Below are 22,170 nucleotides of genomic sequence, written 5' to 3' on the forward strand. Positions count from 1 at the left end.
TTGAGCCAGTGAGTTGGGGGGTGGGAGAGAAGTAGGGAGTTGTGGTGAGAGAGTAGAATGTTTGCATAGGTCTGTATCATTTTACAGATAAGGAATCCCAAAAAGAAGCCAACTGCTTTGCTCAAACTCACAGCTAGTGAATGGCAGAACAAGGTCTGGGAGCCAAGTGCCATGTTCCTACATCTACATTCACATATGAGGTCAGGAGGAGTATTAAGGGAAAAATACCTTGCCATAATCAATGACAGGCAACTCAATGCTGGGAAATAGATCTTGCATGATGGCATTGAATAGTGGCACGTCGACTGAAGTTAGCTTGGCAATGTTCATATCTCTCATTGATAGCAGCAAAACCTAGATGGGGAAACACAGAGACTCGGGCTGGAGGAGCTATGGCCTGGGTACTCACTAGGCCTTTCCTCTCCAAAGGATGAGGGGCAAGAGCCAAGAACAATGGATATACGTAAGCTGGTCTTTAAAAATATAACAGGTAAAACTCAGGCAACACAGGGGACAGGAAGAAAGGTGGGAATCCCAATCTGGGGAAAGAAAGGATCTGAAAACTTTAGTGAAGTCTCATAGGACCAGTGACAGCGGAGGTTAAGGTTCAAGAGCTATGTCCTTGACCTACCTCTTCATCAGACAGATCTGGCTGCAGGCGGCGCTTTTTGCCAGCATAGCGCAGAAGGGAGGTGAGGGCACGTAGGCCAAAGTCATAATGGTCCTGTCTGGAGAGCTGCTGCACAGCCAGGGAGTAGAGTGTGTATACCTTCTTGGCCAGAATCTGAGGAATGAAAACAGGAGAGGAAACAACCTATCTCTCCACAACTCCCTCTGCTTCATCTAGGGACAGTTATGAATACGAGAAGCTAGGTGCCGGGACTTGAAGCAGCTGGGAGTTGCTCTTTGGACAATCCTAATGAGAAGACCTTGTCATTCCCACCATCGTGGACTTGTGACATCGTAGAGGAGAGGCCTCTGAATACTTCTGCCTCCATATCCTACTGACAGTAAGTTCCCTATAGGATAAACTGACTCGGGGCCTTCATGGTGTACCTCTGTCCAGGGAATAATTGTGGAAGGGAAATAAAATAATTGGAAAAAAAATTATCAAAATACCCTGCAGTTGCCAAAGCCCTCCCCAAAAAGAAGGATTTCTGCAATAAGAGTTGAATCAGGCACCACCATGGCAATTGGACGGAACATGGATTTAAGATTATCAGGAAGCTCTGTACGACCAGCATAGCCTGGAAAACAGAGCCATTTGTTTAGAATCTGGACTGCTCCCAAAGACCCACTTCCCAATCAATCCCATTTTCCCCAGCCTAGCTCCATCTCTAACTTTCCTTCCAACTCCAACTCTAAGATCTCTTCCATTTGCATCTTGGCCCTGGCTTCTCCCATACCAATTTGCTCCTCTTTCCTATCCCTGGGTGTGTCCTTACTCTCTGCATGGGCTTATTCCAAATTCAAATGGTAGAGCTGCCAATTTCCCATCTCTCCAAGTTCCATGCATGCAATATAACGTCAGTCCTAACAGAAAACACAGCTGCTTCTCTGATTCTTTCAGTACCTAAACCCTTTTCTGTTTTCTCCTAGACCCTTCCCCCAGAGCTATTTCTAGGGAACAGTAATGAGAGACCCTAGTGCCTGCACTTTGGGGAGGTTCTCCCATTCTCAAAAGGAATGGCAGATAGAACAGAACTCTAGGAACTGCAAGCCCAATGGGAGAAGATAATTAAGTACTTTCAAAGGCCAGGGCTACATATACAGAGTGGAGCAAAAGCAGGTTTGCAGCTGTTCATATGGAAGACAATACAGTAATTAATAAATAATAATACAAAAATAAACTCTGTGTTTCACATACTCACAACTGTAAACCTACTTTTGCCCTACCCTGCATTCACATGGTGGTTATTAATGCCTTTAGGGAGAGCAGTAAGATGCCTCCTTTTCTTCCAGAAAGTTGTATGTTTATTCTTCTTTCATACTTTGCTGTCTTTAGCCACATTTCATTTGGCTAAATACACTGGCCTGGCAGGGGGAAGGGGAGGACACAACTATTTGCCTTGGATACCCAGTTCTCCTCCACCCCCACTGCCCCGAGCTCCATCCACTCCCTGGCCCTTACCGGGATTCATGGTGATGAAGATCCCACAGGACCACACCAGATTTATTTCAAAGCCCTCGAAATAAAAGCGGGTGAGGTTGGCAGCCAGGGCGGATAGGATTGACAGGATCTGCTGGGCCACCACCGACAGCACCTCAATGTTGATGCGGTTAAACTCATCAAAGCAGCCCCAGGCACCCGTCTGTAGGGCAGGAGGCAGATTCACTGGCAGTAAGAGAAGTACCCCAGGTTGAGAGAAACTAGAAAGGGTGACTAACACAGTGCTGCTGGAACTATTTTGATAGGCAAGGTGGCCTCCAAAATGTTGGGGGTGGGGTGTTCCGGGGAGCCCAGTATAGCACTGTTGTAGTTTCTGACCAGAGCTTTCCATCAGACAGGGACAATCGGGGTGAATGCTAGAAAAGATGTGATTTGGAAAGAGTCCAGGGTAGAGAACCTGCAAGCACTGAGTGCCTACACTATGCACCAGTTTACATGCATTAACTTATAATCCTTGCATAATCTTCAGATTTTGTAAATAATCAAAGTGCAGTTCATGGAGGTGCAGGGACTAATCAATTTTAAGAACTAACTGAGGAGATGCAATGTTGTAAGTTACAAAGCACTGAACCAAATTTGGGTTCCAGTTGATTTTCTGGGACTAAAGATATTTAAGGGGTCACTGGGACAGGGTGGCAGGATGCTGACCTGGGCCAGGCCTGAGTACATTCGGCCCATGGACTTAAAGTCCAGGCCCTCAGAACAGTTGACCACGATGACATACATGCCAAGGGCCTTGCCCAGGTCCTTGACAGTCTCCGTCTTTCCCGTGCCTGCTGGACCTTTGGGGGAGCCCCCGCGATGCAGGTGCAGTGCAGTGGTCAGTGTTATGTAACACCTGAGAATGTAGGACAGGACTCAAATCAGGCTTCTGGAAGCCTTCACTCAGCATTCGCTACCCCCACCCCAACCATCTTGCTCATTCCACACAGCTGACCTGTCTGTCAAGGGGGTGATGACAAGACGGCCAGAATTACCCAAGTATTCATAACCATACTGGAATTGTGTGTTGGTCTGGCGGATCATACAGTCATCGAGATCCTGAAACAGGACAGAGTAAGAGGTGGGCTTAAAGAAAGAGTGTTAGAGCTGGGCAAGGATGGATAGCACGGCTGGAGATGGAGAAGAGGTCCCGGCTATAAGATGAGGGGTTCCATTTAGAATTAGAAGAAGCAAAGACTTTATGGCCAAGATGGAAAATGGGTTCACATTGCATGTCCACCCCAATCCGTTGCAGCAGCTGCCTGAAATCTTTCTGAGTTCCAGTCAAGTGACAACCACAGTGAACACAGACTGGAAAATGGTTTGCCGTTCCCAATTTAAGAGACTTGTGATAGAGTTAGGAACTGGACTAGGGCACTGTGATAGGACTAAGGCTTGGATTAGGATATTATTGTATTTAGAAAATAGGAATTTAATTAATGCACTAAGATTGTGTTAAGGGTACAAGAGTAGGGAGCTGGCCCATCTGTACCTTCTCCCAGTAGAAGCGCAACTGGCTGAGCCAGTCAAAAGAATTGACATCCATTTGGCCACTCTTATAAAGCTTCTCCAACACATCTCGAGCATGAATTTCTATGGTCACAAGACCCACAATTTTAAGTCGCATGATCTTGGTCAAGTTCCCTCTGATAGCTTCTGAATACTTATTCAGTATCGACACCTGTGGAACGAAGTAGTAGGAAAGAGAGCAGATGAAGCAGTGCAATCAAAGTCAACCACACTTCATTCCAGCCTATCACAATTTTCAACTCCAATGCTAACCCTGACCCCGCTATAACTCTGGACCCCCAATATCAGCATAGGAAAACGTACTTCTATCCCACCCTAACTTTCCTCACTGGACTTCTCCCATAAAGCATCCTCACTCTGACCCTTTCCCACCAGCTCATCTCTAATTCTGACTCCAACTCTAACTCCAGGACTATCCTGTACTTGTAGGGTTCCCTACCTGCTTCTTCTTCATGACCTTGAGGATCTTCTTGTCTCCCCGCTCCTTAGCTGTCACCAGGCACTTGGTTACATCAGCCGTCCACTGGATCTGACTGGCAGCGATTACCACCTAAATAAAGCACAAGCAGAGGTTGTATTCCACAGCCCTGTCCCTGGCCACCCTCAAGCCCAGCTCCCAAATCTCAGTTTCTTCCCGGACTAGGACTAGGACTCCTCTCTCAGTGTGTTAATCTGCTCTTAAGGATGGGGCACATGCCTAAGGTCAGGAGCTAAGGGTCTGGCATGTAGGTTTCCAGGGCCATATCCCAAAGCAAGGGGACAAGAAACCAGCATGTTTAGACTCAAGATTCTGTCTTTACCTTCGCTACTCCTTTTCAGCTCTATCTTTCTTGTTCTCTCATTTCTATGGACCCCAGCTCACCTGGCCAGCCCACTCCTTCACCCATTTGTCCCTCTTGTTAAGAAACTTCTTGAGGGCCAGGCGGCAGTTCCGGAGAAGTTCCCGTAGGGTGACCCTCATGGTCCGCTCCACATCGCCAAGCCAAGACTGAAGAGCGGTGAGAGAACAGAAAGGCTCAGCCTCAGAGCCAGAGACAAGAGTTCCCAGGGGGAAGGTTCTTAGGAAACAAAACTGCAGGGCATGGATGGACCCAAGATGAAAGTAGGACCTGGGCAGGACCTGGCTGGGCCCCTGGGGGATATGAAGGCCAGAAGGCAGATTGTCAGGTTCAAGGTTAGAGGTTATAGTTTTCAGGAATGGCCAGTGGAAGAGTAAAAAGTGAAAAATGCCCCTTCACAGAGATGTTCTCTCCTCACAGATCCAAGCAAACTTCCTAACACAAAGAAGAATTAGCTTGATTCCTAGACCCTCACCACAACTCACCTCCACAGGCCCTTCTAAAAGTACCGAGTGGAGGAAATCAATATACTCGCCATCACCTGAGAACATTCCCACAGCTTCCCACTTGCTGCTGGGTCCCCCAACCTGTAGAAACAAGAAGCTATTAATGGCCTAGGCTGCCTACTCCTAATATCTGCTGAGATTGGTATTTGGGCCCTTTGAGAGTAATTTCTGCTCCTCTCCTCTCCCCTCAACATTACTAATTTTAAAAAGTTCTATCTCACATAATCCAGGATCATTAATATCCCCGTCCCAGTGGGAGGGCATTGTCTCCTTCAAGGCCTTGAATACCTTAACCTCAGCATCCTTCCCCCGCCCTTCATCCCTTTATGGTCAGCTCTATTGACCTTCTGCATTCTCAGCAATTTGATGTTGTCAAAGCATTTTTTGAGGTGTGGCTGCACAGCCTCTGGGTTGCGAGACTGGCCCAGAATCTCCAGGAGGTCATCATTGGACAAGAAATAGAAGCGGGGGAAAATATGGCGCTTCGTCTCTAAGTACATATCCAGAGATTTCTGAATATCTTCCAGGATTGTATTCATTTCTATCAATGTGTCCAGGAGGCCTGGGAAGAAGAGCGATAAATCACATTGGATGGCCTCTTACCACTGCCCTGAGTAGACCTGGAGTCTCTAACTATATCTACTTTAGCAGCTCTTGAATGTTGGAGTACAGATTGCCATAATTGTTTTAGGAAGCAGAGAAGTGTCCCCAGTCAGTCCATCATGTTTATCCCATTCTCTTCATTAATTCACTATTAAGTATTCATTATACACTCTTATACATGTTATACAGTATGCATTAATTATATACCACATATGATTTCATTAATATAATAATAGCTAATAGTAACCAAAGGCTTACTCTGTGCCATTTAATGTGATAAGTACTCTATTTGCATGATCTCATTTACCTGCATTATCTCATTAAATGAATCAGCTAGCTCAATCAGGGCTTCCTGAGGCACAGTGCTGTTAACTGAGCACCAACTTTACACCAGACCCTACACTCACTGTTATATACTCCTTTATAATCTTGTAAACCTTGAGAAATAGCTGTCATTAACCCCCTCCACTACAGGGGAGGAAACTGTAGTATGGAGGAAGCAAGCCACCCAAGAGCGTAAGTCAGATTTTGAACTTAAGTCTGTTGGATTCCACATCCCACTCCCTTCACCACTACATTGTACTCCACTTAAATATTTATTGAATTTAGTTTGCTTAACTATTATTTAATGCTTAGAAGAGGCAGTGGTGATGGTATGACAGGCAGGCACAATAGTCATCTTTCAATAAATGAGGCTTGTGGCCATGACTTCATATATGTATGGCACCAACTGAGGCTATGTCAGGACAAGAGGCCAGGGAGCTCAGACCTGGGTGGTGGGTACTCCGGAGAGCATTGTTGTCCTTGCTTATCCGGTCCATAATGGATTTCCAGTTGCTGTTGACCTGGTCAAATAAGGCTGATTCATTAGGCAGCTGCTTACGGATGTCCTCTCCTAGGAAGATATTCTGAAGGGCCAAGAATTTGGATGAGAGGCCATTTCTCACATACTCTCCACACTCTGCTCCCTGCTCCCAGACCATAGGTGATAGTTGAGTGGGAGATAAGGAGCATTAGAATCAAGGCCAGTGTGGCTCAGTTGGTTGGGTTGTCTTCAGGAAAAGTGAAAGGCCACCGGACAGGGCATATGCCTGGGTTGCAGACCCAGTCCCCATTTAGAGCATATGAGAGAGACAACCAACGGATGTTTCTCTCCCTCTCTTTCCTCCTCCCTTCCCCTCTCTCTAAAAAATAAATAAATAAATAAATTTTTTTTTAAAAAGAAGAAGAACAAGAAGAAGAATCAAAGGACCAGAGAGGCCAGGCAATGAGTTCAAGGAGAAAAGTGGAAGAAGAACAAGGCTTTTCAGGGAGGGAATTGATGAGAGGTGATAACTAATGCTCAGGTCCTAAATAAAGAATAGCTTCAGAGGTAGGAAAAGGATGCTGATAATGGGGCAAATATTAGGTCCTATGCAAATAAAGGAGTAAAAACAAGCTGTAGGAGGAGCTCAGGTAGTGAATCTTGACCTCTAAGTACATCCACTGACGCTGTACTGTGAGCAGCATCTCAATAACTTCCAAAATGAGGGAGAGGCAGCGTTCCCAGTGGTCCACATCCTTCTCAAAGGCCTTGACAAAACGAGATGCCTTCATGGTGGATAGAGCCACCTGGTTATCTTCCAGTGCCTGGAATACTTCCTCTGTACCTCTGAGGAGGAAAGCATCAAAATCATATTCCTTCCCCATTTGCCAATCCTTGGCCCCCTCTCCAGAGCCTGGGTCACACAGTGCTCCCCTCTCCTAGCTCCCTGAAACCCTCTCTACCTGAGTCGGTGATGGCCCTTATCCTTGTAGGGTACTACATCTAGCTGAATCACGTCCCAAGTCTTAGCAATGTTTTGTAATGCCTGCGGAAAGAAATTGGGAAACAGAGTAGTCAGATATTTAATCCTCAAGGGGAATAGGAGCTGTGAGAAGCCATCAAATGATAAAAACCTGGAAGCCTTTGTTCCAGGTTTAGGAAGTAGGGGAGTATGGGAGAGGATTCTGTCATACCAACTCTATAGCCAGTTCTTTGGTTGCTGAGGCCGAGATCTCCCCAATTTTCTCCACGTGTTGATCCATCCCAAGCTCCACAATCTGCTCCAGGGTGAAGCTTTCGGATTCCTGATCAAACTCCCACTGGACCTCATCCCTGACCTGATCCCAGTGCCTGCAGCCAGGAGCAGAAGGTGAGTTTAGGAGGCTGGACACCAGGGCCTGCTGGAAAGTATTAGCATCACTCCCCAGACTTTCTCCCATTGGGATATTATGATTCTGTGTATTTATTCATTCACGATTCCACATTTACTAAATAGGCTCTAAGATAAAATCTTAGGCACTGTGAGGAATACAGAGATTGAGGTGTAGGTTCTCTGGAGAGGGAGTTAAAACAGATTACTGCAGGCTTATTGTAGATTCTATGCTGGGCTAAGTGCTGTACATGAAACATCTCACTTAGTTGTCACAACCCCTCTATAAATGAGGAATTATTGTCATTCCATTTATATATGAAGAAAGTACAACTTAGAGAGGTGAAATAACTTAGGCAAATAAAGTGGTTAGGTTATATTTAACCACATAATATTTAACGGTGAAACATGGAGGGCAATGCAAAATAAGTAAAATAATTTTCTCCTAAATAAATAATTAATATTAAAACCCCATTTATAAAATAGCTTATTCTATCCTCAATGGTTTCAAAGGACTTTTCTACCATATAATAAATTCCAGATGTATTAAAAGAGTTAAACATGAAATAACAAAATTATAAAGAAGTAGAAAAAAGTTGGAGAGAAAACATTTATAACTCTGGGGTAGGAGAGGTCTTAAACAAGGCACAGAAGCAAAAAAACATAAAGGAAGAAAGTTATACTTTTGGCTGCATCAAAAGAAAAAACTTTTGTATGACAGAGGGCATAAAGCTTAACTATGACAGACAACATAAAATGAGAGGAGACAGAGGGAAAGGAAGCAGAGAAGGGTCCAGAAAGACAAGAGAACACAGACAGTGTGAGAAACAGCGGCACAGTGGCAGGCCCTAGCGAAGCCTTCTTCCAGACGTGCGTTTGTGGACAGAGGGGCAGAGATCGTGATTACCATAGAGGGGACAGTTGAAAGGCCCAGATGACAGCACAGGCCAGAGGGTCACCCCAGGAGCAGAGGAGCAGACTTACCTCTCCCTAAGGGCAGGGTTTCGTAGGTCTGAGATGAGAGGCATCGTCCTCTTGAACTGCTCGATTTTTGATCTAGTGCTTTCAATAATTTCCCAGTTTCGATCCTGAGCAAAAGTGGAAAGATTTAGAAGAGTTGACAATCTTCCCACACAGCTCCCCTTCCTCAAGTGCTAATCTTCCTCCCACTCCTCTCTCCACACACCTTATACTCTTTGGCTAGTCTTGTGAGGCGACGAAACAGCCCATGGGCCATGGTCTCCATGGCCTCCGTCTGCAGGGTCAGGAACCGGCCAGTCTTCCACTGGTTCCAGTTCTCCTCCCAGTCCCGTGTGATCTCCCACACTTGCTGGAGTGCGTCAAGCTCCTTGATGGCGGAAAACAGAAAGATGTGTTAAGTAACTTGCTGACAAACACTCGGGGTCTTTGCTCCTCTCATTTGAGAAGCTTCTCCCTCCAGGCAGTAGAGCTGCCTCCTCAGTTCAGATTTGTTTCTCCACACTCTTGCCTTAAGATCTCCTCAAGTAACAAGAACATGCAAGGATCCTCGGCATCATTAGTCAGTACGGATATGCAAATCAAAACTGACTTCACCACAATGGCTAGAACCAAAAAATTGGGAGTTGGGGCGGGGGAGGCTTGTACATTGCTAGTGGGAGTGTAAAGTGGTGCAGCTGCTGTGGAAAATAGCTTGGCGAGTCCTCAAAAAAAGTTAAACATAGAGTTATATGATACAACAACTCCACTGCTAGGTACGTACCCACAAGAATTGAGAATAGAGACTCAAACAAATACAAATGCACACATGTTCCTGCAGCACTACTCACATTAGCTGAAAGGTGGAAAAACCCAAATGTCCACCAACTTGTTCATGGATAAGCAACATGTGGTAAATTCATACAATAAAGTGTAATTCAGCCATAAAAAGGAATGAAGTATTGATACATACTACAACATGATGAACCTTGAAAACATTATGCTAAATGAAAAAAGCCAGATACAAAGCCACATATTTGTGTGACTCCATTTACGTGAAATGTCCGGAGTAGGTGAATCCATACACACAGAGAATAGATCAGTGGCCACCAAGGGCTGGGGAGAGAGGGGATGGGGAGTGACTGCTAATGGGCAGAGGGTTTCCTTTTGGGGTGATGAAAATGCTTTAGAACTAGAGGTGGTAGATACACAACCTCGTGAATGTATGAAATGCCACTGAATTGTTCACTTTAAAGTGTTATTTTGTTATCTAAATTTTACATCAATTTTTTCTTTAAAAAGCTCCTTGTGCACCCATCTTCCTAGTCCCAGCTGTTTTTCCAGGCCCTTAGGATGCATTCACCTGTCCCCTGCCCCTTCTCCTCGGTTACCACAAGGGCCTAGCTCAGCACCCACCTTCTCCAGGTTCTGCAAGTCCTTGGAGACTGGCTGCTCAATCTTGAAGATGCCCAAGTTGGAACGGAGACTGTTTTCTTCCTCCCGCATGGTATTCAGCATGGCCCGCACTTGGGCAATCTGGTCCAGAGCAGCCTGATGTCCCACATTACTGGTGAAGGGGCCTGTGGAAAGTCCAGGATGAAGCTCAGATTCCACTTGAGGCCATAGTCCTCTGAAAGGATTGTCATCCCTCTCTGACCTCTTTGTGGGTAAATCTCACTTCTTCCTCACATGAGAGAGGGAAGGAAAAGAAAATAACAGAAAATGCACTGAGAGAACCATGAGTAATCTCAGAATGACTAAATGTGGCTCGAGAATCATAAACAGGTGGGACTCGGGAGGTGGGTATGAGAAAACTGGAAATGAGAGCTGGGCTGCTGCCTTTTGACCAAAAGTCAGAGGCAACAGTTGTGTTGCTGACGGAAGTGCCACTGCTCCTTGCCTACCCCGGTACAGCCCTTCCGCCTCTCATCCTTGTCTGCACCTCCCTAGACTGTAGGCTTTGAAAGAGTGGGTCAAAACAATGGTAAAGGGTGAGTGGTTGAGAAAAAGAGTACCTTTGGCATCAAATTCTTCCAGAAGATGATGTGCTTTCTTCTTGAAATCATCAGCTGAGTGAATGAGGCTTGTCTTGAATTTCTCCTTGTATTTCTTCAGCATCTGTTCACTGTCCAACAGAGTTTGTTGGAAGATGACCCACTCTCCATTGAGACTGTCCAGCATCTCCAGTACCTGGGGACATCAAATGGGGAAGTGACCCATGAGTGGAAGTTCTGTCCTTCTCATCAATGCTTCTAAGAACTCTTTCTGATCCTCCAGAGCAGAATGTGTGGCTAACTTCTACATGCAAAAAGGCCCAAAGAAATCAAGCGGTGAGTTGCTGGACCTAAAAGAAATCCATAAACTAACCAGAAATATCATTTGAGTTAGCTTTGGCTCTCAGAGGCTTTTGAACCTTGAGCCTTCTCCCTGCCTCACTTCTCTGCTCTCCCTCTCAACAGCACTGGGGTCCTCTATGTGGGAAATTAGCTTCCCATACAACCTGCTGCTGGCATGGGTTCACCTTGGGTGGACCAAACACCACTGGAACTCACACTGTCCTGAACTGGCACCTCGTACTTCTCAAGAATGGCGAATTGCTCATGGATGGGAGGAATCTGGGACTCCAGGTTGGACAAGTCATGCTGCAGGGTATCCATGAGTTGCAAACTGACCCCCAGTTCCTCCAGCGTCTGGGGAGGGTGGCTTATTCTAAAGTCAGGTAAAGAGAGCACAGGTAAGTAGATGGGACGGGGCCTGCTCTCCCCATCCCTGTGCCTGGAGCCTGTGCCCATACTTCTCTGCATTCTCCTTCAGGTAGTTGTGCAGCTCCAGGAGGCGCCGGGCTGCCATCTCCTTGAGCAGAGTCGTGAACTTGTTCTGCCACTCGTTGCAGTGCTGCACCAGTGAGAACTTGAGATGCGAGCAGTCCAGCAGCACAAATTGGATGTTGAGGACTGTCTCCTCCTTCTGCACATTATTAGCAACCTCCGTGTAGCTGAAAGGCCCATATTCCTACTAGGATTTTTTTCTTTGCAGACATGCCCACTGCCCTGATGCTAGTTCAAGTTCTCATTCCCTACCACCCAGACCTCTGCAGCACTTCTAAAGCATTCCTCTACTCCTAGGTGTCTCTCATTTCAGTCCCTCCCAGGCACACAGCTGTGATCATGTCATTTTCCCAACCACTGCCTGCAGAATAACTATCAGATTCCGTGGTCTGGCATTCAAGGCTTTAGAGTTACATAGACCTGGGTTGAGTTCCCACTGCTGCTCACTAGCTCTATGACTTCAGGCAGATTATTTAACTGTTGGAAGTCTCAGTTTCCTCATCTGTAACATGATGATAATAACCGACCCTACACCATGAGGCTGTTGAGAAAATGAAGTTTCTTGTTACATATAAATCCCTTTGCATCCTCCCTTTCCTATACCTATATTCCAGACTACTCACTATTTGGTGAACATGCTTATGTATTCCCATATTTATGCCTTTGCTTATGCTATTTTCTCTACCTGGAATGCCCTCCCACTACCAATTTCTGTCTGCTGAAATCCTACCTATTCCATAAAGCCCAGCCCCGAAGTCATTCCCTTCACAAAGCCTCTCCTCATGCCCCTGGCTGGAAATTCTCTCTCCTTCCATTGAATTGTCCTGGCACCTTATAAGCCTTAGTCATATCATTTTTACATTTGAAGCTCATGTAATAATAAGTACTAGGGCAGTACTTTAGAATTAACAAAGTGCTTTTACATATATTTAATAATCTCACAACCTTATAAGGGAGGTGGTGTAATATCTGTTTCACAAGAGACTGAGGCCCAGAGAATCTAAGTAACTTGCCTAAAATTACACAGCTAGGAAGTGGAAGAGCTGGGATTTCAGCCATTCTCAAGGTGCCCCACCACCGCTCTTCTATCTTCCCTACTACACTATCTCCCTCAGGAGGAAAGCACTTGTTCACTTCTTCTTTTGATTCCTCACAGACCCATAGGACAATGGTGTTCCTTTGACAAATGAATGAATAACCAGAGGACAAAGAGATGGGAGCTCTTTCCCTGCCTTCAGAACTTAGCATCTTTTTCAATTTAATTCCAATCTACCTTCTTAAAATTAAAAGTGTTCACTTCTCTCACCCTTTATATCCCAAGCATTTCTTCCTTTCCAATAAAACCATGTGGGTACTCCTCACCAAAACAGCTTTTTCCTAAATCTTGTCCAGCTCTTATCAGACCTCAACGGCTGAGAAACAAAGGTCCAATGCCCTAGGTCCTGTTCTTTTCCTTTAGTTGAGGACACACTTTCTGCACCTCTCCTTACCCCCAACCTTCCTTCCTGAGTCTCTAGACCTGGAATTCCTCCTGAGATTCTAGACCCCTTAGAGACAGACCTGCACATCCACCTGTCCTCCTTACCGGGCAATGTCGGCATCAAAAGAAGAGACAGGGGGGTTGAGGCGCTGATAGCGACGAATAAAAGAGTCCTTGTTGATCTCCCAGATCTCCCGATACATATCCCAGGTTTTGAGATAGTTCTGCAGCAAGCTTGCATTATTGGTCATACCGCTGCTGATCTGGGCCTGGATCTTCTTGATGTCCTCATCTCGCTCTTCAGAACCCAGCAAAATGCTTCTCATTAACTATCATTCCAACCCAAGCCCCAGCCTGGCCTCTGGCCACTGCCCCCAGACCCTCCGTTCCAATACCACTTCCCCTAAGAAATAAGACTCAAATGTGAGCATTAGAAAATAAAGGAGGAGGGGGAAAGTAAAAGTAAAGTATGAATCTAATCTGTGGGATTCAGATGTATTATCTGTTGGTATCCGGACATGTTATACCAGCCCCACTTTCAAACGTGTCCTTCCTAAAATCTCCCACCCCAAATCCCAAACCCTTTGAGCACCAGTTACCTAATATCAACCTTCATCCCTGCCTTTGCCCCCTTCCCCAGTCAAGCCCCCTGACCTGCATTTTTTACCCATATTGGAAATGACTGGCCCAGTGTGTCTGGAAACAGCCCTGGTCTTTCCTCCTAGCTCTGCTCACTCCTAAGCCTCTGATACCCCTGCACCAGATGCCCTCCACATTGCCCACTCACCCACAATTGTATGGATGGGGTCACGATGAAACTTGCGCTTGGAGAGAATTTCTGGGAGGTGGCGGAAGACAGAGATGGTGGAAAAAAGGTGGCTGCCAATGTCATTGACCACACTTGCCAAAGTCTGCAGGGTGGGTGAGAACTCCACCTGTGGGAAGACAGTGGAGAGAGCCTTAGGAGACAGGCCTAAGCACCAGTAAGGTTGAGCAACTCAGAACCAGGTCCAAGGGCCATAGGATAAAGTCAAGGCCAAAGGTCAGGTTTAAGGGTTGAGGGAGACTGGCGAATAAAATATGAATAGTTTTCGGGTGTCAGCAGCAAAGTGATCCCCACCTGTGCTACACCTCCCTGCATGTCATTCTGCAAAGTTACAAGGACTCGGAAGAGTGGGTTTGGAGTGGTCTTTCCATCCCCATTGATAGCTTTGGACAGTTCCAACAGTGACCACTTCACATTCAGGCGCAGGGCATCCTCCATTATGCGGTCCAACCGAATCATGTATAGCATCCACTGCTGCTGAATCTGGTGGGAAGAGGGAAGGGAAAGAGAACCATCAGGGAAGACAGGGAAGGTCCAGCCAATGGGGATGGGAACAGGCTGGTTAAATAGAAAGACAGAACTCTGAGTCTTGAAGGAAGAAAGTGTGAAAGAATGAAGGTTGGGCAAATCCAATAATAGAGCAGGATGTCTGAGAAGCACACACTGAGGGGATTAAAAAAAATCAAGAGAGCTGTCTGATGGGACTGGGGATCTGGGGGCTTCCCCAACCACAAATCCCTGGCCACAGGAGCCCTACCTCAGGGCCATCATTCTTGAAGACTTCATAAGAGTTGGTCATGATGGCTACCACATCCTGGTGCAGGCTCATCAATTTCCGCTGCACGGTCGCCCGATGCTCTCTTTGGTCCTCCTCAAACTCCAGGTCCCTGTACACTCGTTTGCCGCTAATGCGTACCAACAGTGTCTCTGATATCTCTTGGGCTCGCCAGCCAATGGTCAGAGTGGATGCCTTGAACTCATTCACAATCGCCTGTACCTGGACTCAGACACCCCCACCCCGCCACCATGGGGTGAGGATTCAGCTTGGGAAGAGACCCTCTGGGCCTAATTCAATCCTCCCACCTATCCTCTACCTACAGTTGCTGACATAAAAAAAAGTCCTCCCCCAAGCACACTTAATTCCTTTCCCATTACTCCCTGGTCTCTCCACTACTACCTACAACTCAGGTATTAATTTCCCATGCACCAGCCTTTTGTTCAGCCTTTAGGGTCTGATGACCATGGCCTACCTTGCTGGCATGTATGCGGCACTCTGTGATAAAGAAGGCACTGGCCCCCTTTAAGGCCCAGTGCAGTTTCTTAAGTCCAGGGTGGATCTTCTTATCCAGGAATCGGATACGCTCTTTGAACAGGGCCTGCTCATCTGGGGACAGCATGGCAATAATCCTGTGTGTAAGAGTGGACAGGTAGCTGATGGGGACAAGCTCTGAAGACCTCTCCTCCACACCAGGAAACCTGGTGCAAAAATCAGAAAGTTCACAACTCTAGACTAGTATTTTCCAATAAAACATTCTGCAATGAAAGAAATGTTCTACAAGCTGTGCTAATATGATAGGCTGTGAAGGATTGGAAATGTAGCCTATGCACATGAGTGGCTAAATTTTTAAATTTTATTTGATTTCAATTAAGTAAAATAGAAATAGCCACATGCTGCTAGTGCTACCACAATGGATAGTTCAGTTCTAAACACTAAAAAAAGTCTGCTGGTTCCACTCCCTTGGACTTTAATTGGGCTGAAAAAGGAACCCAACCCAGGACAAAGCCTCACTCCAGAAATGAGTAGTAAGGGCATTAAGAGAAAGGGCACCAGCATGGCCTTGGTTCAATGAATTTGATGTTATTCTGTGCCCATAACCCTAAAGACAGTTTTACTCCTAAAAAAGTGACCCAGGCTTATAATATATATGGCCGAGGTGCCCTATGGGGTGGGAAAAAACCTGGTTGTTTTTGCTCTCTTCCCTAAAGGTAGAAGACAAAACTACAAGGGAATAAGCATAACCCATAAGAGAGCATGTGAAACTGTTTTTTTGAGATGAGCAAAATGTAAAACATGGACACTATAGGAAAAGGACAAGCCCATGGAGCAGACAAGACAAAGAGGGGGGATAAAGTAGCATACAGAGGGGCTGCCATGCGGACTGGAGCCCTACTTATTGTAGTCTCTGGCAACAAGAAGCAGGTTTTCACGAAGAATGCGCAGGTCCTCTGCACGTTCAGCTACGTTCGCCACATAATGGGGTATCTCAAACAGCAGCCGCTCCCAATAGTCAATCTCCACAAAGAGAATCAGCAGGGACCTTGGGGAAAAAGAAAAGCAAAGCAGCTGAGGATATTGCTCAAGGGCATATGCAAGAATCACAACAGATGGAGAGGGTGCAGGGCTGGGCAGCACTGAGGTATTTAAAGATAAGAAATGAAGGAGAGCCCTGGCTGGTGTGGCTCGATGGATTGAGCACCAACCTGTGAACCAAAGGGTCACCTTTGGTTTATTTCTAGTCAGGGCATATGCCTGGGTTGTGGGTCGGGTCCCCATTAGGGGGCGCTAGAGAGGCAACCACATTGATGTTTCTCTCCCTCTCTCCCTCCCTTCCCCTCTCTATAAATAAATAAATAAATAAATAAGAGAGAATCTCCAGGTAAGAAGGCTGACTGGACACATTGGTTTTTGCTCCTCTCCCCAAATCACTAAACCCAACAGTAATGGGGTTTTTGTTGCTTAACACAGAAGCCCACAAATACAAAGAAATAACAGAATAACTGGGAAGCTGAAAAGCAGATGGGTAAGAAGCAGAATTGGAATCCTAAGCTGGTGATGGACACAGCTAAGAAGCCACCCCGTTCATGCTGTAGGACTCTCTAAAGGCCCAGGGGCTTGTGTCTTTAAGTATCAAGGAAGCGGGTGAAGGCAGGACTACAGCAGGAAAACCAGGTGAAAATTTAGGAAGCAGCTCACCCCATGTCTGCTCCCCTACTCTGTACAGTTGAGCAAGTGAGCGATTCACCTCAGCAAAAGACTACAGGCTTCTGGCATGAGAAGGCAGTACAGAAACAGGGTCTTTGGACTGTGGGCCCCAGGTCCAGCTGAAGGAGAGGTACTGTACTAAGAAAAGCGGGCATTAAGTGGTCAGGCGCACACTAAATGTTAAGACCTCCAGCCTTATTTTCCTACCCAGAAATCAGCACTCTGGCAGCTGGACCTACACCCTCCAGAATGAAGTTTGAAAGATTGTTCTCTGTGGCCTCTGACCCGCCTGAGAGGAAAAGTGTCAAGGACAATGACCTCAGGAGTCCTCAGAAAACAGCCCACCTTTGTGAAACTCCCAGCTGAGAGGCTCCACCCTCTGCTCAGCAGGGCTTCCAATCAGCCTTCCAGCTCCCTTCCCTTAACTATGGACAGACAGCCAAGGATCTCAAAACAGCGGTCTGTCTTTCGTGGTGCAGAAGGTGAGCACCCAAACAAACCGAAGACAACATCTATAGGGGAACAAAGACTGCCCACTCCAAATAAGTAAAACAAACAAAACTGCCTGCTGCCATCCTCAGAGAGAGGGAAGAAACAAAAGAATATTTGTGAAACAAAAGCAAGATACTATAAAAGGAAACACCAAAGAGCTCTTGGAGGTTAAAAATGATAACAGGTGTCCTGGGGGGTGTGGCTCGGTGGGTTGGAGTGTAATCCGAAAACAGAAAGATCGAGGGTTCAATTTCCAGTCAGGGCACATGCCTGGGTTCTGTCCCTGGTGGGGCACATGAAAGAGGCCTCATTCCTTAGTCTAAGCCACCTGGCAACACCCCAGTGCTGGCTACATCCACTGTCATCCCCCACTGCGCCCATGTGAAGGTGGCCCCGCAAGTCTAGAGAAAATCACATGACCACACAGATTAATGCACTGGGCATTCTAGGTCTCCCACCCCAGCTGAGCTCTCCAGGCCGCATCCTGGAATTTTCCCGGCCTGCTCTCCCTCCTGTTCTCACAGGGACTGCAAATCCTGACTACTTTCTCAAATCTGGCCTCCCTCTCCCCACTTCTGCAGAAAGCCTCACCTCCTACATCACAGAAATACAACAGACATCAGGTGAGAACCCCATACACTTCCTGCTATAGAAATTAAGCCTACGATTTCTCTCATTTATGACAGAAGAGGACCTCCTCACACCCAGGTTGACCCTTCTTCCTGGGCTCTGTGTTCTGACAAGGTTTCCTCCTCCTTTCTCAGATGCCATCTTCTCCAGCTCTCCTATACCCTCAATGTACTGGGTTCCTTCCCATCAACATTTAAGTAAGGCCAAATTTTTACAATCTTATGAAAAATAACAACAACAAAACCAGCCTTTCCTCGACTCCATATCCTGGCTACAGGTACCACACTCTGTGCTCCCCTTTACAGCCTACCTTCTGAAAAGAATTATTCTCAAGAACTCCATTTCCTTTCCTCCTACTGCTCAGCCCTCTGAGAGCCACCCCCACTTCACCTCTAAAACTGTTCTCATCAAGTTTCCACAGGATATTTTTTAAGATTTTATTTATTTATTTTAGAGGGGAAGGGAGGGAGAAAGAGAGGAAGAGAACCATCAATGCCTCTCATGTGCCCCCTATTGGGGACCTGGCCCACAACCCAGGCATGTGCCCTGACTGGGAATCAAACTGGCGACCCTTTGGTTCTCAGACTGTCCCTCAATCCACTGAGCCACACGAGCCAGGGCTCCACAGACTTCTTGTAGTTAAACCTCTTGGACTTCCTCACGGCCCTATCCCTCTTGATCCCTCTGCAGGCCTTAACATTATGGTGGACTGCTCCATGCCTTCCTTGGACACTTGTTCCCTGATGTATAGACCACAGTTCTCCTCCTATCTGCCCTGCCCTTCAGTATAAGTATTCTTCTCTGTCCAGTGCCACTTGGAAATCACACTGAGTCAGGCACAGGAGACTCAGTAAAAAACCCACTTTCCCTGGGAAACATAGTTCCCTTACATAAGGGCTCCTCCAGTTTCTTCACATCCAACACACTCTCCCTGAATGATCTCATCCACTGCCATGGCTTCAACTGCCTCCTGTAAGCTGACGACTCCCACAACTACATGGCTAACCTATGCTCTAGACTCTTTTGTTTATTTGTTTTTTATAATCCTACAATACATCATCTGTATATTGTACTGTCTACCATTCCAACTCAAGTCTCCTTCTATCGCCATTTATCCCCCTTTACCTTCTACCTCCCCTCACCCCCTTCCTTGAGCTCTAGACTGCTGTGCCTAATGGTCCAGTAGGTATCACCCCACAGTGTCTCACAGGTACTTCACTCTCACTGTGTCCAGAAACATTTTCACCATCTGCTCTGTAAACTTGGAATTCTTGTCTCAGGGAACAGCACCACCCGCTGCCTAAACCAGAACTGTGTGTCCTCCCTCGGCCTCACTTTCCAACATCCAATTGACTACCAACTCCTTTGGTTTTTACTGTCAAAAGCAAAGTTCAGAAATTTTGATATCTCCAAGGCAAGTGTAGCTCAACTGTGATGATAAATAGTAACTGACATTTGGCCTAAATTTGAGTGAAAGAGCTCAAAGCATCTGCTGCCTTATGGGAATGCAGGTCCAGTGTGACTACTTCGTGATTTTTCAGGAGAGGCTAATAAGTGTGCTTTCATATAAAATCCCCTGAACAACTAATTCAACTGAAAAGTAATTATAAGTGGGGGCTTCTGGACTGCTGGCAACGTTCTTTCCTTGACCTGGGTGATAGTTGCGGGTATTTATTTTATACCTCTTTGTTAGGCTGAATGTGTAAGTTTTAAGTTCTTCTCTGTGTGTACACTATGATATGTTTCATAACAAAAAATATTTTTTAAGGAAAAAGCTATTTAAACAATAAATTATTTGTAAAAGTGACTAGGTACAAAATTAACTTATTGCTATCAAAATTTTCCAATATAAAAACTGTAACCAGTTAAACATTATCATAAAGGAAAAGAGACCCATGATAATTAAAACAATAAAAATAAAACACCAAAATTAACAAATTAATAATAAATGTTTATATGTTACAACATTTATAAATGTTATATGTAACATTTATATATTATAATATTATATATCATAATACTTCTTGTTAATGGATTTACATAAATGGAAAAAATGACATAGATTAAAAAACAAGACTTAAATGAAAGAAAAATATATTATTCTCGGATAGAATCACTCAAATCTTAAAGATGTTCATTCTTCTTAAGTTAACCTATAAATTTAACCCAATCCTTTCTCTTATAAAAATAAAAATGGGACTATTTTTGGAACTAAGCAAATCAATTATAAAGTTCTTATGGGAAATATGTATTTAAAATACTCAAGAAAATTCTGAAAAAGGAAAGTAATGAAGACAATAATTAAAACAGTTTGGTCCCTGCCCGTGAACAGAAAAACATACCAGAACAGATTAGTGAATCCCAAAATAGACACAAATTATACTTGGGAATTTGTTATATTATAAAAATAGCAGTTCAGTAAATGAGATTGGGTCAACTGACTAGCTATCTGGGGTTTAAAAAAAGAAAAAAAAGTTGTACCTCTCTCCTTACATCAAAATAAATTACAAATGGATCAAAGATCAAAATGTAAAGAAAATCCCTAACTTGTGTGCCTTGTTTGAACATCGTGCCCCAAAGCAAAAGGTCACCAGTTCAATCCCCTGTCAGGGCACATGAGCAGCTTGCGGTTCGGTCTCCAAGCAGGGTGCACATGAAAGGCAACCAATCAATGTTTCTCTCTCATATTGATCTTTCTCTCCCTCTCTTCTTCCTTTTCCTTCTCTCTAAAAAATAAATAAAATCTTTTTAAAATAAATTTAAAATATAAAGAATAAAATCACAAAATACTGGGAAAAAATTTTTTCAGAAATTAAAAAAATATTTTAAAATAGCCCTGGCTAGTGTAGCTCAGTGGATTGAGCGCTAGCTTACGAACCAAAGGGTCACTGGTTCAATTCCCAGTCAGGGCACATGCCTGGGTTGCAGGCCAGGTCCCCAGTGGGGTGTGTGGGAGAGGCAACCACACATTGATGTTTCTCTCTCTTTTTCTCTTCCTTACCCTCTCTCTAAAAATAGTAAATAAAATCTTCAAAACAATATTTTAAAATAATGTATATTTTTAAAATTATTTTTTCATTTCTTTAAATTATAGCTGAGATGCAGCATTATATTAGTTTCAGGTGTATGCCCCAGTGATTAGACATTATATAAATTACCAAGTGATCATCCCAATAAATCTCATACCCATCTGACACCATACGTAGTTATTAAATATTATTAACGACATTCCCTGTGCTGTACTTTACATCCCCATAACTATTCTCTAACAACCAATTTGTACTTCTTAATCCCTTCACCTTTTCCATTCCTCTAACCTCCCTCCCATCTGGCAACCTTCAAAATGTTCTCTGTATCTATGAGCCTGTTTCTGTTCTGCTTCTCTATTTATTTTGGGGTTTTTTAGATTCATTTGTTGATAGGTATGTATTTATTGCCATATTATGGTTAATATTTTTTAAACTTGTTTTCCATCTTTTTCTTTAAAAAGACCCTTTAACATTTAATGTATTACTGGTTTGGTGGTGATGAACTCCTTTAGCATTTTATTGTGTGGGGAGCTCTTTATCTGTCCTTCAATTCTAAATGATAGCTTTGCTGGGTAGAGTTATCTTGGTTGTAGGTCCTTGCTTTTCATCACTTTGTATATTTCTTGCCAATCCCTTTTGCCTGCAAAATTTCTTTTGAGAAATCAGCTGACAGTCTTATAAGAACTCCCTTGTAGGTAACTATCTGCTTTTCTCTTGCTGCTCTTTGTATTTAACCTTTGACATTTTAAATATTTTTAAAATAAAAAATCTTGAATGAAATTATTTGATTTTTAAAGTACATTTTATTAATTATGCTATTACAGTTGTCTCAATTTTTGTCTCCCCTTTATCCCGCCTCTGCCCTGCACCACCTCCCACCCCCCAGCATTTCCTCCCCTCCACCTTAGTTCATGTCCATGAGTTGTACATATAAGTTCTTTGGCTCCTCTGTTTCCTATAGTATTCTTAATGCCCTTCCCCATCTATTTCATGCCTACTAACTATGCTTCTTACTCCCTGTACCTTCCCCCACACATTCACCCCCTCCCCCTCCCTGCTGATGACCCCCCAGGTGATCTCCATTTCTGTGATTCTGTTCCTGCTCTAGTTGTTTGTTTAGTTCATTTTTGTTTTGTTTTTT

At 44.8% G+C, this 22,170-nt stretch overlaps 1 protein-coding gene across 4 annotated transcripts in view; it reads right to left on the minus strand.

Annotated features, from left to right (window-relative positions):
• Positions 1–22,170, minus strand: part of DNAH2 (dynein axonemal heavy chain 2) — a 104,687-nt gene that overhangs the window by 46,403 nt on the left and 36,114 nt on the right. For all 4 annotated transcript variants that reach the window (XM_071219303.1, XM_071219302.1, XM_045198904.2 and 1 more), the window contains 27 exons: positions 16,067–16,213; positions 15,146–15,302; positions 14,653–14,892; positions 14,190–14,378; positions 13,857–14,004; positions 13,175–13,367; positions 11,556–11,756; positions 11,314–11,470; positions 10,777–10,951; positions 10,178–10,341; positions 8,991–9,152; positions 8,789–8,892; positions 7,629–7,785; positions 7,398–7,480; positions 7,101–7,281; positions 6,400–6,538; positions 5,372–5,589; positions 5,007–5,108; positions 4,545–4,670; positions 4,122–4,232; positions 3,645–3,833; positions 3,108–3,211; positions 2,819–3,008; positions 2,132–2,312; positions 1,120–1,247; positions 632–784; positions 229–354 (listed from right to left, as the gene is read on the minus strand). In XM_071219303.1, coding sequence (XP_071075404.1) covers positions 229–354; positions 632–784; positions 1,120–1,247; positions 2,132–2,312; positions 2,819–3,008; positions 3,108–3,211; positions 3,645–3,833; positions 4,122–4,232; positions 4,545–4,670; positions 5,007–5,108; positions 5,372–5,589; positions 6,400–6,538; positions 7,101–7,281; positions 7,398–7,480; positions 7,629–7,785; positions 8,789–8,892; positions 8,991–9,152; positions 10,178–10,341; positions 10,777–10,951; positions 11,314–11,470; positions 11,556–11,756; positions 13,175–13,367; positions 13,857–14,004; positions 14,190–14,378; positions 14,653–14,892; positions 15,146–15,302; positions 16,067–16,213 — 4,225 coding nt within the window. The remainder of the gene's footprint in view (positions 1–228; positions 355–631; positions 785–1,119; positions 1,248–2,131; positions 2,313–2,818; positions 3,009–3,107; positions 3,212–3,644; positions 3,834–4,121; positions 4,233–4,544; positions 4,671–5,006; positions 5,109–5,371; positions 5,590–6,399; positions 6,539–7,100; positions 7,282–7,397; positions 7,481–7,628; positions 7,786–8,788; positions 8,893–8,990; positions 9,153–10,177; positions 10,342–10,776; positions 10,952–11,313; positions 11,471–11,555; positions 11,757–13,174; positions 13,368–13,856; positions 14,005–14,189; positions 14,379–14,652; positions 14,893–15,145; positions 15,303–16,066; positions 16,214–22,170) is intronic.

This window comes from Desmodus rotundus, chromosome 9, assembly GCF_022682495.2.
Source record: "Desmodus rotundus isolate HL8 chromosome 9, HLdesRot8A.1, whole genome shotgun sequence".
Taxonomy (NCBI): domain Eukaryota; kingdom Metazoa; phylum Chordata; class Mammalia; order Chiroptera; family Phyllostomidae; genus Desmodus; species Desmodus rotundus.